Source organism: Cucumis melo, chromosome 1, assembly GCF_025177605.1.
Source record: "Cucumis melo cultivar AY chromosome 1, USDA_Cmelo_AY_1.0, whole genome shotgun sequence".
NCBI lineage: Eukaryota > Viridiplantae > Streptophyta > Magnoliopsida > Cucurbitales > Cucurbitaceae > Cucumis > Cucumis melo.
In genome coordinates this window covers 38,094,403-38,112,507 of record NC_066857.1, presented here as the reverse complement: position 1 = coordinate 38,112,507, position 18,105 = coordinate 38,094,403, and the positions used below count along the sequence as shown (strand labels likewise).

The 18,105-nt window shown below is 34.4% G+C and overlaps 1 protein-coding gene across 4 annotated transcripts in view; it reads right to left on the bottom strand.

Annotated features, from left to right (window-relative positions):
• Positions 1 to 18,105, bottom strand: part of LOC103500795 (DNA-directed RNA polymerase III subunit 2) — a 50,623-nt gene that overhangs the window by 18,236 nt on the left and 14,282 nt on the right. For all 4 annotated transcript variants that reach the window (XM_008464225.3, XM_051079135.1, XM_017047349.2 and 1 more), the window contains 14 exons: positions 16,745 to 16,783; positions 10,916 to 10,966; positions 10,726 to 10,824; positions 10,018 to 10,077; positions 9,770 to 9,862; positions 9,355 to 9,456; positions 6,640 to 6,750; positions 6,056 to 6,172; positions 3,053 to 3,169; positions 2,721 to 2,801; positions 2,094 to 2,198; positions 1,894 to 1,974; positions 1,681 to 1,812; positions 1,557 to 1,601 (listed from right to left, as the gene is read on the bottom strand). In XM_008464225.3, the coding sequence (XP_008462447.1) occupies positions 1,557 to 1,601; positions 1,681 to 1,812; positions 1,894 to 1,974; positions 2,094 to 2,198; positions 2,721 to 2,801; positions 3,053 to 3,169; positions 6,056 to 6,172; positions 6,640 to 6,750; positions 9,355 to 9,456; positions 9,770 to 9,862; positions 10,018 to 10,077; positions 10,726 to 10,824; positions 10,916 to 10,966; positions 16,745 to 16,783 (1,233 nt within the window). The remainder of the gene's footprint in view (positions 1 to 1,556; positions 1,602 to 1,680; positions 1,813 to 1,893; positions 1,975 to 2,093; positions 2,199 to 2,720; positions 2,802 to 3,052; positions 3,170 to 6,055; positions 6,173 to 6,639; positions 6,751 to 9,354; positions 9,457 to 9,769; positions 9,863 to 10,017; positions 10,078 to 10,725; positions 10,825 to 10,915; positions 10,967 to 16,744; positions 16,784 to 18,105) is intronic.

Genomic DNA, 18,105 nt, shown 5'->3' with positions numbered 1-18,105 from the left:
CAAATACCAGCCTGGTTAAGAGCGATGATACCCAAGCTGTTCCACCAGAAGGATTTTTTCGAAAACCGAGACTCTTCGACAAAACTCTTTAGCAGAAGTTTAATACCACCTTCACCCCCAAACTGACAAACAACCTGAAGTGACAGATAAAGTTTGGGGAAATCTAATTCACTGTCTTGAAGGAGACAAACCGAACCAGTGGGACCTTACCTTAACTCAAGCCAAGTTCACATACAACCAAATGTGCAATAGGAGTACAGAGAAGTCCACACTTCAGGTTGTTTACACAAAACCTCCTTGCCTTAATGTTCACTCATCCAAGATCTCAAGTCTATTGATTTTAGCTTGGAAGCCAAATTGATGGCTGATAGAACCACAGCTTTACACAAGGAGGTCACGGATAATTTAACTCAAATGACAGCTTCTATCAAAGGGTATCTAATCCTCAATATGGAAATATCCTCTTTCAAACCATATGCAGTAAAACGAATCTTGGATTTTGCAGCTTTTCACCTCCATGTCTGAAACTACTTATCTTGCCGGAATTAGAGGATGCCAAAGCTGAGGAGAAGCCGTGGAGTGGGGGAGGAGGAGAGAGGAGAGAGGACTTGCCTTTTCACCTCCTTTGTCATGGTTCACCTTTCCTCACAGTTCACTGTCACATATAACAAGCTAAAGCCTAGGAAGTTCGGTTCTTCTTGGGTTCTCATGCATTATGAAGATAATGCCCTATAAAGGGGAGCTACCGGATCATTTCCGCATCAGTCCAGTTTTCAATATTGCTGATTTATCTGAGTATTTCCCTCCAGATGCCTTTTCACTTAGTTTCTAACTCAAGGACGAGTTTCAATCTTTTTGGTCAGAGGGAATCTAATCTATTCAGGTTTAATTTTCTTATTATTTTGGCTTGCTCTACTTTCTAGTTATTGTAACTTTTGATCTGTTTTTCAAACCAGCCGTGTGTAGCATTCGTTCTTTAGGCTTAGGATGTTCCCAGGATAGGTCATATATAAACTGTCTTTCCTTTAGTTAATGATCAGATTTAGAGGCATTTTCCTTCAAAGTCCCTTTCCAAATTTTGGACACATCATGCAAAGTCTTGAAAGAGACTTTCATGCAAATTGTTCTCAAGTTTCCAGTTAGAAAAGGATAGATTCCCAAAATACTGACAAAAGACTTCTTCCAATATAATTTTTGCTTAATTCTTTAAAATTAGAAACAAACTTCCTCCATAACAGATCCAGCAACTGCAAACCACACAATAGCTTAATTTATTTGTTCCAACCAAGAATTTTAAATCAATTATAATCATGCTAGACATTTTAATGTTTTTTACCTAGTTAAAACCACAACTAGTTCATAGGATCGGTGGTTATTTCTACTCTTCACTGTAAATATCAAGTAATTTCAAGAGAATTAGGTTTGAATGAGGCCAAAAAAAATTCACTTTCACAAAGGAATTTAGTAGAAGGAAGAATGTACTACCCTACCACTTGAGCAGAAAAATAAATAAAGAGCTGAGGCTTGCAATCAATAATCGAAAAAAAGATACTTGCCTGATTGTATGCAATATTTCCCATGGCTTGCTTTCCCATAGCACACTATGAAAAAAATATAGTTAATTAAAGATCTTTAAATAATTAATGGGTAGGGAGAAGCATGGAGGTTTAAGAAACAAACCTGATACGTGTTTCTAGGTGACTGGTTATGATGAGGATAAGGAATTAGTCCAGCTACAACACCTAAAATGGTCAAGGGCTCTATCTCGATATGGGTTGTTTCAGGTGTAGCTTCTCCTTCATATAAAGCAATCTGAAAAAGTATGCACTCAATATACTTCTATTGATCAATATACTGAAACCAAAGAACATCAGACAATTCAGTTGAGTATACCAAAGCATTATTCTCCTCATTCACATCAAGATACTCAATTAAACCATCCCGTAAAAAATCATCAAATGTACGGACTCCATCCTGTGGAAAAATAAATAAATAAAAAGGAAAAATGGACAAAAAAAAATTCATTTCCAATCTGAAGGTAAAAATTAATACAAAAAAAGGAACTTAAAGCAACAGTGACTAAATGCACATACCGATAACTCTTTCATATGGTATTCTCTAATCCTAGATACACCTTTGTCAGCAATGACAAGTGGACGGCAAACCCGTCCTCCATCAGAAGCAATGTATACACAGTGCTGATGCAAGTTAATCAAACAGGCTTAATCATCCACAAATGAAATAAATAACAGGAAAATAGGATTGATATTTAAAATGAAGGACATCACAAGCCCAGTCAAGTGAGAATATGATCTCATGAAACTAGTGTCTCAACTACATATAAACATAAATACGTAAGAATATCTCCACTGCAAAAAATGCAACCTTTTCAGCTTCTTCACCAGAAAAATTATCAAACATTTTTATATACAAGAAAATTTCAAAACAATATGACAGATCCATGGAGTATAATATCCATGCTCAGGGTTTAAGGCATTTAAAATGAAAGACGTTGCTTGTGTTCCTCCAGCAGAATGGATTAAAGTGACTGCAACAATGCATGATTGCATGTATAAATTAAAACTTAATGCTAAAAATGACTGCATACTGTTATCCTATCCATAAGTGCTCAATGCTATACTTAGGCATTGTAACATAAGAACAAACGTAGAGTAGCTGGCACATTGAGCATAGGGAACAGGAGCAGAAAAGAAACTCACCTGTTTCTCATTCACAAAGACACTGACAAACTCCCCAATTTTTCCAGCTCTCCTCAGCATTCTCATACCAGTAGCAAAATACTAAATAGATGAAAATTTTAATCAACAAACAAGTTACACGTAACTTTACAATACACATATAGTATGTAAGGTTTTTTTTTTTCCTTTTTGGATAAGAAACAGACAGCCTAAGAGTAAGGGACGAGAGGACCCTCCCCGAGAAGAACTAGCATATAAGAGCCTTCCAACTATTGAAAATCATAGAAAGTCTATAATTACAAAAGTATGTAAACTATAGAAAAAATACTTAAAAGAAAAAAAATGTCTCTCACCTGTGGCCTCCTATGCTTGCCAAGAATCCGTCCATTAAAAATAACAAGAAAGGAATTTGGTGTGTGTAGCTCTTCTGCAGAAAGAAGCTCCAAGTCTTCGACACCCAAACAATAGCACTATTGATACAAAAATTTACAATTCAAAGTTAATATCAAATATTGAGACGTTGATGCAAACTTGACCGTACAAAAAGGTATTGATCACTCAACGTTTTAATGTCATACTTGCTGGTGCATGCATAGAACTAAGTGAAGTATCTTTTTAATATCAATTTTTAGTTTTTCCCAGTCTCGGCCTGTGTACTTTTGCTGGACTTATATATGTTGTACTATTTATTTTCTCTGTTTTGGACAGACTTATATTTGGGATATGATGTTTTGGTGCTAAGGGGGTGTCAACCTAGTTGAGATGTCCAGGTGCACCTTCTGATCCCCTAGCTCTTTGCTCTTTATGATTCTTTATCATTCTTATTGTATATACCTCTTGTACTTTGAGATTTTATCATTAATAAAGAAGTTTGTCTCCTTTTCAAAAAAAACTAAGCGAAGTATCTTATAATATTATTTCTAAAAAAACACCGAAGAAAACCCAAAAAGAACCAAAAATTGATTGCAAATTTGCTCCAATCGGTACTAATAATAAAAGATGCATAATAATTCAAAGAAAAATAGAAATGAGTTCCCACAGAAGCCTTGAAGCGAGTAAACCTATAAACCTCTGTTTAGAAGAGTTGTCAAAAAGCCTGTGTTTCTGCCCCCATCCAAGCTTTCCACCAAATATTCTTACAACTTTTCCACAAGATTCTAATATTACGATGGAAGTGATCACCTATGATATTTGCCCAATACCAAGCAAGGATGAAAATATTGATATCATGTCAATATGAATATCAATATCTCAAATTTGCAAATATTTTGACATACATTCAAGAGTGTCACAAATATCACGACAATAAAACTCTAACTATAGCTTATTATGTCATATGTTATTATTTTAAGAATATATATCATCTTAAAGTCAAACATGTACTCGAATAGAAAAATAAGCATTGATGGATACCAATAAATGAATAAGAATTAGATAGATAGAACATAGTTTCATTGACAAATAAATATGTTCGTAGTACAAACAAATACAATATTCAATAATAATAAGCAAAACATTAATCACTTAAATAAATTGATATTATTGTACAGAAAGAGAGAAATATGTACGTAATCAAAACAAAGTATGTGACAATATTAATGAGATGACAAAAGATAAAAAAAGTTAAATGTTTTTTTTCTTTGGAAAAGATGACAAGTTTCTTTATTAATATAAAAACTCAAAGTACAAGAGAATTATACAATGAGAATGATAGAGAAACCTAAAAGAAAAGGGAGAAGAGGGAGAGAGAGGATCAGGAGGTGCTCCCGAACAATAAAAGAAAAAAAAAGTTAATATTGTAACATAATTGAAAGTGTAAACAATGATAAATTATACAAAGTTATTATATAACTGTATTTTTTAAAAAAAGGAAACTAATCTCTTTATTAAATATATAAATAAATATATAACTGTATTATAATATTATTTTATAAATGTAATTCAAATACACTAATCAAATAAAATAAAATTTTGCAATAAGTGACGAAGAGAAATAATAGATATATATTTAAATTAGGAAAATGCAAAAAAGTAGAGAGAAAAATTACAAAATATATAAGTAAATGAACAAATTTAGGTGGGAAAAGGAGAAATAGGTGGATGTCCGTGAGAGGGAAAGGAAGAAAAGGAAGAGACAGGAGAAAAAGAATGGAGAATATGAGATTTGTGAGTGACTAGAATTAAAAAACATACTTACATTAGGAAAATGAAGAAAAATAGAGAAATGCAATTTTTATCTTTTTAAAAGAAGAAACAATTTCATTGATTGATGAAATAAATGGAGTAAAAACTCCTTTGGTGATTAGAACAAAGCCCTCGAATTGGATATTAAATATGTTAAGCTATACAAGAGAAAAGGGTGCTTAGATTTGCACAAAAAAAACGGTAGAGAGAACAGATGCCAGAAAATGATCCAAGTTGGAGAAAGAATCCTTGAAAAGACGACCATTACCCTGCTCTCAAAGATGCCAGAAGAAAACTTGAGTGAGAGCCAACAAAAGAGTCTTTTCATCACCAAAAGTCAACAGGATAGAGAATTTGAGATTCAGGAAAGGAGTGAAATCCCACAATGGAAGTGTAGGAAGCTTAGGAATTCGTGGAAATCTCGAAGGAGCTGTTTGGTATACAAGTTCAGCATATGAAACCTAGGGTTAGGTGCAGCTGGAGAGTTGTAAAGCCTGCATTTGAGGTCCATGGTTGTTTAGCCTTAGTTTTTCTTAGCCTAATAACAATAGAAGTTATTTGTGTTTGGGATCTTTCAGGTCACTCTTTCCTGTTTAGGTAGCTCTATCGCTAACTGCAGATGATATAAATAAGACCAACCTCCTAAGGCTTCTCAAGGGAATTCAGCTATCTCATTGGAAAAAGGTTTTACATTTAGCCATGACAAAAAATTCTAAATAGGAATTTAACTTGAAAGAAATTTCTAATTTAGATCTTCCAGAGAAGTAGGATAATGTTTTCAAAAAACCAAAGCTACATATCTTCAACTTCAACAAAGGCAGGCTAGATGAGAAAATCTTCAACAATCTCAAATAAAACGTACATGATAAACCAGAAAAGGACATGTATGCAAAGACACAACTGATTCTGGAATAGGTATGCTATCAAGTTCTTTTTGGCCACCTAGCCTGAGCATTTTCAGCATGAATCTTTTGTCTTCATTTTTTATTGGAAATTTACGTTCTACCTTGTTTTTCATCATAAATCCATTAAATAGCTGATTGGCAATATCAAACTAAATTCAAAAAAATTAAATAAATAAATAAAAGAAAGACATGCAACAGTTCACAGAGGGGAAGATATGCTGTAAAAAGGAGAGCCTAAATGGGAAAGTTGTGTTCGATGAGCAATACCAAAGAAATTAATGGGCCTTCTTCTTGATCAGTTGTTACATGAGTCATCAAAGCCAAGTTTTTTACTAGTCCACAAGCCTCACCTTCTGGAGTATCGCATGGGCAAAGCATACCCCACTACAGCAACAAATTTCACAAATAAATAAGAAATATTATGTAGATAGGCCTTATGAGGTAAAAGTTATCCAAATAGACCCACGAGACATTAAGACAATAGCATTCAAAAACTTAAAGTTGATGGGTGAAGAACGATTAGATGATATAATATTTACTTTATCTTCATCCAAAAGCTCAAGCCCGATAAGTGAAGATAAATATAATATTAACACTCACCAATATTTGTGGGCTTCAATATGTAGAAGACCCAACAATGTGAAAATCAATTTTAAATGAGAAGGAAATAACATTACATGGATTTAAACATAAGACCTCCTAGAACACCTACTCTAATACCATCTTAAATCACTAATTGATCCAAAAGCTTAAGATGATGGATAAAGACAAATGTAATATTATATCATCTAACAATGACAATAATAATTATTAAGATAAAACTATGCATGATGTTCACTGATTATCCTTACCTGACTAGGTTGTAAGGCTCTTGGGCCACTAACTTTCCTGGACTTCTCAAACTGAGGAGAGACTCTAGTCACATGGCCCATAGTAGAAATAAAAGATAACCTGGCAAGAACCTATTGACAAGAGGACCGCATCAAACAGGTATGCTACAAAAAAAAAAAGATTAAAGCGGCTACATAAATCACAAAGAAAATATTAAGAAGTGAGCATCCTCATGTATGAAAACTAAAATTCTCGGTATAAAATAAATCATTGCAAAAAAGGCTACCAGTACAAGTTCTATGGGGAAAAAAATGTACAGAACGGATGTGAAAGTTGAGAAGCCTATTTGTTGTGGAAGATTATTGTATCTAAGGGTGTTCAAAAAATAGTTGAAAACCGAACTGATTGACAAACCGAATTGAAACAGAATGCATGCGGTTCAATTCGGTTTGTGCTATATTGAAACCAATTCTTATGCGGTTCAGTTCAGTTCGGTTTAAGACATTAAACCGATTATAAAATCGAACCGCTTTATTTTAGAAAAATTGAAACTTCTATGTCTTGTACTTAATTACTAGACAAATTAATTTAATCTATGTTTGTAACTTTGTAGGACTTTTATCTATGTATAATGTTCATAAAGAATTTTGATTCTAATATTTATGCATAAGCAATTCGGTTTCTGTCCAGTTTTATTTATGTATAAGCAGCCTGGTTTTGATTCGGTTTGATAAGATGAACGGTTTGGTTCGGTTTCGGATGAGATTTTTTCTGCATTTCGCGATTCAGTGCAGTTTTAGCTTCCAAACCAAACCGCAAACACCCCTTTGTATCTCCTCTTCTGATTGGCATACATTTTCCTTTACCTTCTTTCAAATTTTCTAATAAAGAAAAATTCTCTCATATTAATAAAATGACCAAATCTTGTCATCCTAGTTGAAATGCCAGGGTGCACCTTCTGATCTTGTCTGCTTTTTGCTCTTTAGGCTTCTTTATTACACTCAATGTATACCTCTCTTGTGCTTTGAGTTTATATTATTAATAAAGAAGTTTGTATCCATTTTAAAAAATAAAATAACAAAATACCTTGAATGTGAAATAACTTTCTAAAGTGTCGGTGTAAAAAGGTTAAGTGTCTTCAGACAAAATAGGGTCATGCTCAGTCGTGTTGACCGGAGAATTCATCATAAACGATATAAATTGAAGGCTCACTTTTGGCCCAGTGGAACTGCCTTTGCAATTCACCCTACTTAGCCAGGAGACTCTCCAACCACTTCCTATTTCGTTTGTTACATTTCCCAAAAAAAAAATTCTACCAATGAAATATGTGTTTCTCCTACTAATGCCTCAAAGATAGGCATGATAAACACGTGGTTTCTCCTAGAATATAGCATTCTTGGGGAAATTGCACTGTTGACCCATTTTGAAGGCCAAAAATGACAAACGTCCCTCTTTTAAAAAACAATTGCTAATTGACCTCCTGCATATGTGAAACCCTCACGTGCATGGAGAATGGCTAATCTCGCTCTTCATTCTTCACTCTCTCGCTCCCTTTCATTCTCTCACATATTGCTCTCCTCTCTCATAGATCGCTCTCCTATGTATTGTGGTCTCATTCTCCCGGTCTCACTATCCATTGTTTGGCCACATACTGCCAATAAATTGAGCACGTTGGATCTAGTATGGTCGCTCACGGGAGAAGAGGAAGACGAAAAGCGAAGAAAAGAAATCTTCGAGCAAATTTCAGGAAAGAAGAAGAGGAAGAAGATGGCTAATCACTATCTTCGTTCTTCGTTCTTTGCTCTCTCGCTCCCTTTCATTCTCTCACAGATTGCTCTGAGGCAAAAGCAAAGAAAAGAAATCTTCGAGCAAACTTCGGAAAAGAAGATTTGGTATGGTCGCTCACAGAAAAAGAAGAGTTAAAAGCGAAGAAAAGAAATATTCGAGAAAACTTCGGAAAAGAAGAAGAAGATGGCTAATCTCGCTCTTCGTTCTTCGTTCTCTCACTCCCTTTCATTCTCTAACATATTGCTCTAAGAAAAAAGCAAAGAAAAGAAATCTTCAAGCAAACTTCGGAAAAGAAGTTCTGGTATGGTCCCCTCAAAGGAGAAGAGGAAGAGGAAAAAGTGAAGAAAAGAAATCTTCGAGCAGACTTCAAAAAAGAAGAAGAGGAAGAAGAAGATGGCTAATCTCGCTCTTTGTTCGCTCGCTCCCTTTCATTCTCTCACAGATTGCTTTGAGGAAAAAGTGAAGAAAAGAAATCTTCAAGCAAACTTCGGAAAAGAAGGAGAAGAAGAAGAAGAGATGGGAAATTCTATAAATTCACTCATCCATGATGTCAGCAAAAGGTCAATCGCCAATACTTTTAAAAAGGTGGGTATTTTTTTTATTTTGGGCCATCGAAACAGGTAACCTGTATAATTTTCTCCACTCTTAGGGATTAGATCATCCACAAACCATTCAAACTAAAATTTACTTTATACTTCCCAACAACTTGACCAGTCTACACAATATGGGGCCAAAAGTGGACGCAATAAACCAATAATAATCCATTACTCAACTGGCGTTTAGTTACACATCCATTTTGATAGACCAAGAAACAACAATTCAGACGGACCAGAAAAGGGAAAAAAAGAAAAAAAAAATCCAAAATATGGCTAGCAAAATTCAGGACTATTCAATACAGTAAACACCAAATGAATCGAATGATAATAGATACAGAAGAGATGAATGACCTGACTCATCCCCTTCCGATGCATCCTGAACCTTTTGACATCCCAGTTACCAGTTGAAAGGGTCCTTTCTAGCCCAAATGAAATAATGTTTGAATTCAGATGCTGCACAGTACATGAATATATTTAATAACATGACATAAGTCAAAGGGAAACAAATGTTTTTCAATAAATCATCGTATTCTTCCAGTTAACACTAAAAATTGCCACCACCCAAGCTTGCCTTCGTAGATGTACATTTGATACCTTTTCTTCTACAATTTAACCAGAATTAATAAAAAATATGAAAAGGGTACCTTACCCATTTATTCTTCCACTAGATCAAAAATCATCATAGCTTTATGTCAAAAACAATTACAAACCAAAACCCTAAAAAATTGGTCAAACATCACATAGAAATTTGAAAATAGATTCTAACCTGTGAGAAGTCAAACCGACTTGACCTACTGTGCTTTCCAAGAAGTTTATCAATCGTCTTCTTCACTTCACTAACCATTGTCTTGAATAAATCCTACAGAGCAATTACAAGTAAACACATCAGTTCTTTTTATTCTTATTATTATCATTATTATTATTTTATTTATTGATTTTTTTTTCTGTAAGAACATATTTAAAGATTAAAAAAAATTAAGAGTGTATCCGCAGGTAGGAGTAAACAGCACATACCTCAAAAAGTAAAGAGATCAACTGGCCAGAAAGCTCCAAACGTTTGTTGCCCACATAATCCTATAACTTCAACAAGAAACTATCCTTTAAAAATCTAATCCTATGTTGTACGCAGATTAAGCACACTTAACAAATAAATTTGAAATGTATCCTTGCCTAGATATTTAGAAGTTATTATCTTATTGTGTTTCTGTCTGTCCATATTTCTCTATTCTTCTCTTTGAAAATTCTATTATTTCTTTGTACGCAAATTCAAATTTCAAACTAAACAAAAGATAACGCTAGTAAATAGTAATTTGTACGCCATGGTGTTCCAAACACGTTGTGTAATAGTTTTGACAATGAACTACAACTTTATATTAAGTAGACGTTTCATACAATACAGAAGGGCAAGAATGGTAGATCCATGTAGACTAGATATATGGTTTTTTTTTCTTTAAGGAAATGATAATAAAATTGTTAGAAATAATGGGCTTAGGTCATGATGAAAGTCTATGGATAGTGAAGATTTACTTTGCCCTAATTTTTTATTCTTCTAATTAGACTCGTGTTTCCTATAAATTTTCCCCCTCTGTACATATTATTAGAAAATAATAAGATATTTAGCACCATGGTTTTTCTCCTAGTACTAGGATTTCCAAGTAAATTCATGTGTTCTTTGCCTCTACTTCCAATATAAACATCCCTGTTAGAAAGTAGCAACTTTACCTTGTCATCCATAGCATCTTTACTCAAAATTGCATCCATCATCCGTCTCATCATAACTGCAACATATATGCATTTTGGATGGAAGTTATTCTTATACACCTGATCAGAGAACATAACTGAAGAACATGAGTCGTTAGAGCAAACAAATATAAGAATCAAAATAAATCAGTGTGAGAGGAACTTCACTGACAGGGACATTGGCAAGAAAAACATCGCGAAGTATCCCTAGAGCCCTTCCTTCCTGATGAATGAACCAAAATTCATCAGTGCATGCAACATACGAAATAACTAAAGCCAGGGTGTTACCAAAAAGCTTCCCATGGTTTTTTTTTTGTTTTTTTGAAAGGGAACTTAACTTTTCATTGATAAAAGGAAAAGAAACTATTACTCAAATTACAAGGATACATAACGAAGAGCTGGAAAATATAAAAGTACAATCCTAAGAGAGCCATTTAATTGCAGCTATTTTGTGGCATGCTGACAGATGCTTCTCAGCATTTTTCAATTGTAGTGGGTGCTCAGTACTTATTTCAAAGAAAATGTTGTTCAGATCTTGGGTGGCCTTAAGTAGAAAAATCAAGATTCTCCAGCAGTGTGCCAAAAAAACAAACGTTCTCCATAGAGCAAAGAAAACAAAGAGCACAACAATCTACCTACAGAAATACATCAGGATGACAAACTTAAGCAGGAAAAATAAAAGCACCCCAATTTGAACATATGTCTTGAATGAAGAAGCCTTCAAAATGCTTGGATAAGGTGCACCAAGATGAAGCATTCAACTGACAGAATCAAAAGCGATTCAACCACCCAAGTTATTGTTTTTGAAATGGAGACAAACTTCTTTATTTTTTTTAAGAAGATACTTGCATTATGGTAGCATGGTAGCAAACCATAGCACATATTTTATTAGCAAAGAAGTTACAAAGGCTGGAGGATAGCCCAAGTACAATGTTTAATATAATAGAGTTTTTATGTTAAGAGAAATGGTTGATTGGGAGTAATTTTTGAGGAGACTACTTTTGGCAGACCATATGCCTGTAAGACTATAAACGTTTTCCCATTGATTCCAAAAACTCGAAGATTTTTCATTGAAGATTTGGTTATTTCTTTCCAACCAAATTGTTCAGAGAGTGGCAGCAATGGTGTTGAAGCGGATGATACCCTTGGTATTGTTGCTTTGAATTGACCATAGAGCAGAGCAAAGATCTTTTGTGCTTGATAATGGGAGAGTGAAGTTAATTTCAGTCTGCAACTTGTTCCATGGACAGATTGCTTTGGGGCAGTTGGTGAACAAGTGGTTGGTGAAACAAACTTCTTTATTAATAATAAGACCTCAAAGTACAAGAGAATTATACAATTAGCATAATAAAGAAGAAGTCTAAACAAATAAGAGAAAAGCTAGAGGGATCAAAAGGTGCACCCAGACATCTCAACTAGGTTGACACCCCCTTAGCACCAAAACATCATATCCCAAATAAGACTAACCTATTACAGTAATGAGAACGAAATTCAGCCTATTACAATGACACGAAATCCAGCCTATTACAGCAAAACTAAAAAACCACTTAAAACTAGAAAAGAAAGTGGGTCAGAAACACAATGCAGGACAGTATAATGACTGAGCCTTCAAAAAACAAAAAGGAGGCATAAAAATAAGCTCCTTGAAAGTCCAGTCAAGGAACACCCATCAGAAGCAGGCCTAGGAAACTGATTGAGATAGAAAAATGGCCCAATTGAGACAAAGGTCTTGAGTGGAGTAATTTGCAAATTTCTTGTTTAGAGAGCACCAAGCTGCTGCATTACATTGCATTGAATTGAAAATTTCTGAACTTGGTCTTTTCTTGTCATGAAAGATCCGCTGATTACATTCAAACCACAATTCCACTAAAAGAGCTTTTAATAGATTTAACCAAATCAGTCGAGGCTTCTTAGGTAGAGGCAGACCCTCCAATAGCTGAAGCACCAAGGAGCTAAGCACCAAGGAGCTGAGGGAGGCATCAAAGACCCAATCAATATCAAAGATGGAGAAGAAATTGTTCCAACAGAAGGAGGAATAGGGGCAAAGCAGAACGAGATGAAGCAATGACTCATTAGCATTCATACAAAGAGCGCGAACTGAAGGCTGGAGGCACCTGCTTGGGGATTTCTTTTGGATAATTTCTACACAATTTAGGGACCCGTAAACCATGATCCACATCAGAATATTCACTCTCCGAGGGCAGCTTGATTTCCACAGTGCTTTAAGGAGTTTTTTATCCATTAGGGAGGCAGAAATCAGGTGGGCTGAGAGAGATTAAACAGAGAATCTGCCTTGCTATCCAATTGACCAAATCTTACCGTCTTCAGCATCAAACACTTCTTCTGGCACAAGAAGAGCTAATAAGGAACTGAAGGTTACTATTTTCTCTTCTTTCAAGTTTTTTTTTTTTTTTTTTTTGAAAAGGAAACGAGTCTCACTATTATTAATATTTAAAAATAGAGAGATAAAAGCTCAATATACAAGAGGGTTATACAAAGAGCAATGAGGGGAAGACCGACAAGCACACCCGGGCATCTCAACTAGGTTGACCCCCCTTAGCACCCTCATCATATCCATGAAACGAAAATAGAAACCCTTACTCTAGGCTCCTATTTTCCAGTACAAGAACAACAAAAAAGCCACAAATACAAGGCCAAAATTAATAATATGACAATACAAAACATAAAAACAGAAAGGCAGCAGGCAGCAGGCAGTGAACAAATGAAGAATAATCCTCGATTAAGCAGAAAATTGGTTGAAGCAGAGGGCTAATCCGGAAGATATAATGTCCGAGGACTTCAAAGTGGAGAGGCTATAAAGGCTTGCCAGTTTAACAAAGTTTCCTGCGAAGAGTATTCCTGAAAAATTTTGGATAATGAATACCATGAAGTCGCATTCAAACAAGCAGAATCATAACGTTCCATCCAAGTCGATGGCATATCATGGAAAACCCTTTGATTTCTTTCAAACCAAACTTAAAGAGAGCTAAATGCTCCACTAACCCAATGATCAGCAACTAAGTCATGTGGTAGTAAAGCAATTCTGAAAAGTCAGCAACTAAGTCATGTGGTAGTAAAGCAATTCTGAAAAGCGAAGGAAAAAAGTTCCTAAGAGTAGAGGGACCAACCCAAAAATCAATTCTGCTGCCACTGCCAAGTTTAAAGAGAGCTAAATGCTCCACTAACCTCCACATTCTAGAGATATTCAAGGACTCCTTAGGCTATTTCCAAATTTCCCTATGTGAACCTATCAAATTTATCTTTGCCATGGATACTACAAATAATTCTCCTCAAGAAAGCTGAATCTTCCCTCGAATATTTTCAATCCCACTTAGCAAGCAAAGCTAAATTGTGAATTTCAATGCCCCCTAGACCGAGACCCCCATCTTTTAAAGGAAGGGAGACCAAGCTCCACTTTACTGGATGATTGATCTCCACCAGCAAATCCTTCCAAAAGAAGTTCCTCATGATTTTTTCCAAGGAAGTTGCCACATGACCTGGAATAAAGAACAAAGACAGACAGTAAGTAGGAAGGCTGGCCAAGACAGCATTGCATAAGATTTGTCTACCTCCTCTAGAGATATTAAAGCACTTCCATCTGTCCAATCACTTATGAATTCTATCAATAACTGGCTGCCAAAACTCCCTTCGCCTAGGGTAGCCTCCTAAGGGGAGACCTAAGTAGAGAATGGGTAACTTTTCTGCCTTGCAACCAAGATGGGCTGCTGTCTGAAACAAGTCATCATCACTTATATTTACACCATTAAGGTCTGATTTCTCTCAATTAACCTTCTGCACCGAACACCATTCAAAAAGAATGTATTGAGTGAAACTCAATTCTCTCCTCTCTCAACTGTCTTTCTCTCTCAAGAAATCACAATGAAACTTCTCACAGAAATTCAACATCCTTCCAGCCTAAACGCTACTAGTACTTATACTACCACTTGCCGACCTCTAACTAATTCACACGTGTAAAGTATGTGATGCACTACTACAACTAATATAACTAACTCTTCCTTCTGCTGTAAACAAATCTAATTGGGGGTCTAACATTACTCCCCCCTTTTAGATTCACCTTGTCCTCAAGGTGAAGAGCGGGGTACAAACGATGCATTTCCTCATATGACTCCCAAGTTGCCTCATGCTGTGGTAATCCTTCCCATTTGATCAAAACTTCCCACAGTTCAACGCCCCTCCATAACACCCCTTTGTCTTTATTTTTAAGTTTTCACAACTCTATTATTTTTGTATTAGTGAGATTTTGTAAAGATTAAAAAAGATATACAATTTTATTTTTCCTTCTTAGAAAAGTATTAAAATTTTAGTTGCAGTTTTAGTTTTTTTAACTCGGTATTGTATTTTAAAATATTAGTAGAGGGTGGACATTAAATTTAAAAAAAAGAAACTTATGAAAATTAATTTTATAAGATTATTTTTTAAAAGAAAATAGAAAGTAAAAGATTCATACCCTTTCATACAAACAATCATTTGGTTTTTATTTTTGTTTCTTTTATAAAAATTTAGCTTATGAACATTTTTTTATTAACTAGTTACCTACTTTACAAATATTTTTAAAAGATAAATTGAAATTTAAAGAAAAATATAGTTTTTAAAAACTTCTTATTATTATTATTTTTAAATTTTGGTTTTTTTCTTTTTTTTTATTTTTGAAAGGAGTCGAAACTTCTTTATTAAAAAGAACTCAAAGTACAAGAGAGTTATACAAAGAGAGCAATAAAGAAGTTGTAATCGAGGGAGTCTTAGGGGATCAGAAATCGCATCCGGACATCTCAACTAAGTTAATACCCCCTTAGCGCCAAGCATCATGGTTATTAATTCCATTCTTGTAGTTAAGAAACATGACTTAATATCAAAAATAACAAAATGATTAACCAACTAAGATTTTTTGTTCATCTTTTAAAATTAAAATTAAGTTGATAAACATAAATTGCATACACAAGCTTTGATAATTTGTTATTACTTTTTACTATTGTTTTACTAAATCAAAATTTGAGAAACTACCAAAAAAATCAAAGGGTTGTTTTCATTTTTAGAATTAGAATTTAACTAGAAATTTCAATTTTATTTAACGTTGAAAGTTAGGGTGAAAATAAGCATTAAATTTAATAAATATTATAAAAATTGTAAAAAATAATTTAATAAAAAATAGAAAATAGTAAGTTACCGAATGAAGGCTGATTTTTTTAAGCACAAGAGAACTTAAAGACCCAAGAAGAAAATTTTAAAAAAAATGATTTTTTATGGCTGAAATTACTTCCTAATATGATTTATTAAAATAAATATATTAAATTTGTTTATTAGATATACATTAAAAAAAAATCATAACAGTACTATCATAATTCTTACTCCAAACAAATATTACCATAACACTACCTATCATAATCCTTACCTCAAACACATACTATCATAACACTACCAATAATAAACCTTCCCGCAAAAACATATTATTATAACACTATCCCACGGATTGATGCCACTCGTTTTCTCAATGAAACTTTTGGTTAGCACATAACGAAACATATCCTAACTTTTTTTTAGGCCTTCTTCCTCATTTTGGCATACAAAATCTAAGGTTTCCTTTAGGGGTGTTCAAAAAACCCAACTCAACCTTTATATTTTGTTTAGCCCTCTCTAACTAGGTTGGTTATGTTAGAGAATCAGCCAACCCAAAATTGAGTTGCTTAAACAATTACCCCTAACCCTACCCAACCCAGCTCACGAACACCCACTTTTTCCTTTTGTAATTATGCTATAATTTTTATCCTGGCTGATTGGAGAGTTGTCAAGTAACCCATTAGGTATTTTAACACACTTCATTAGTCAATAAAATTGACTTCTCTACCCAAAAAAAGTATGGAGTACAGCTAAAAACGATCCCCATAAAATAATCAGAACTTTACAGCTAAAAACGTTCCCCATAAAATAATCAGAACTTTCAATTTATACTCAAAAACTTAAAATGAATAAGAAAGAAGAAAACCTTTTCTGGAGGAGCACTAGCAAATTGAAACTTCTTCACCTGGCAGAAAACAAACAAAATTCATAAAGAAAACATGGAAGCACATTAACAAAAGCAATGCACGGGTTGAAATCCTAGAATATCAGTTAAAAACAGTACTACAACAACGGGTATAGTGTACAAAGGGAAAGAGAATTACTATAATTTTTTTTATATGAAACAGACATGTTGTTGATTGTTTCCATTTTGGTATTATATTTAATTGTACTGGTTGTATTATATTTGCTAAATTTATTTTTTTCCTTCTTTGCAGTGGGTTGTCCTTCTATTTAAGAAAACTCTTCTCTCTTTGTGAAATTTATAGAAAATTACATTCTTTGGCATGGTATCAGAGAATGCTTTTGAAACCCTAAAAAAACCCCAATTGTTCTGAAAAACCTAAAAAACCCTAAAATTGTTACAGCTCCGCTGCCTTGAGGTTTGTCGCAGCTGGTTGTTCTACTCCGACCAATCGCCACCGACGACCAAAACTCACCGAACACCGCCAGCAGCCGCTTTTTCTTACGTTTTTTTGGCTGTATGTTGGTGTTCTTTTTTTGTCTTCGCCATCATTCGTCTTGGTCCTCGTTGGTCTCCCCTTTCTAAGTCGTCCACCATCAGTGACGAGTTTGGTTTGTGTTTTCAAATATGTTCTCTCCGTTTTTTACCTTTGTTACTTCAGCCATGTCAGATACTAAGTTACCTACAGTTAAAGTCGACAGTCGTATATCCATTCAAATATCCCCGCTATTCAAATCACCGCGATCCGACTTAATGAAGACAACTTTCTTCACTGATCACAGAGTGTTAATTGTCTATTTGTGGACGAGGGAAAATTGGCAACATTACCAGAGAGAAAACTGCCCCAAAACAAAAAAAAAAAAAAAAAAAAAAAAAAAGCCCCTTTGTTTGCTACATGGGAACTCCATGGTTGAAGACATCAGCAATAATTACATGAGCTACTTTACGGCCAAAGAATTGTAGGACAGTGTGACACAGATTTAGGCAATCAATCACAAGTATTTGGGTTGAATCTGAAATTAGGAGATATACGCCAAGGAGGTAACTTGGTGACACAATACTTTCACTCCCTAAAAAAGATTTGACAAGACCTGGACCTCTTTGATTCATACGAGTGGAAGTTTACAGATGATCAAAAGCATTACAGGAAAATTGTAGAAGACAGTCGTATTAACGAGTTCCTTGTCGGCCTCAATGTTTAATTTGATGAGGTTAGAGGTCGGATACTAGGGAAAACCAACTCTTCCATCTATTAATGATGCTTTTTCTGAACTTCACAAGGAAGAAAGTCGTAGGATTGTTATGATTTTTTCTTAAAAGGA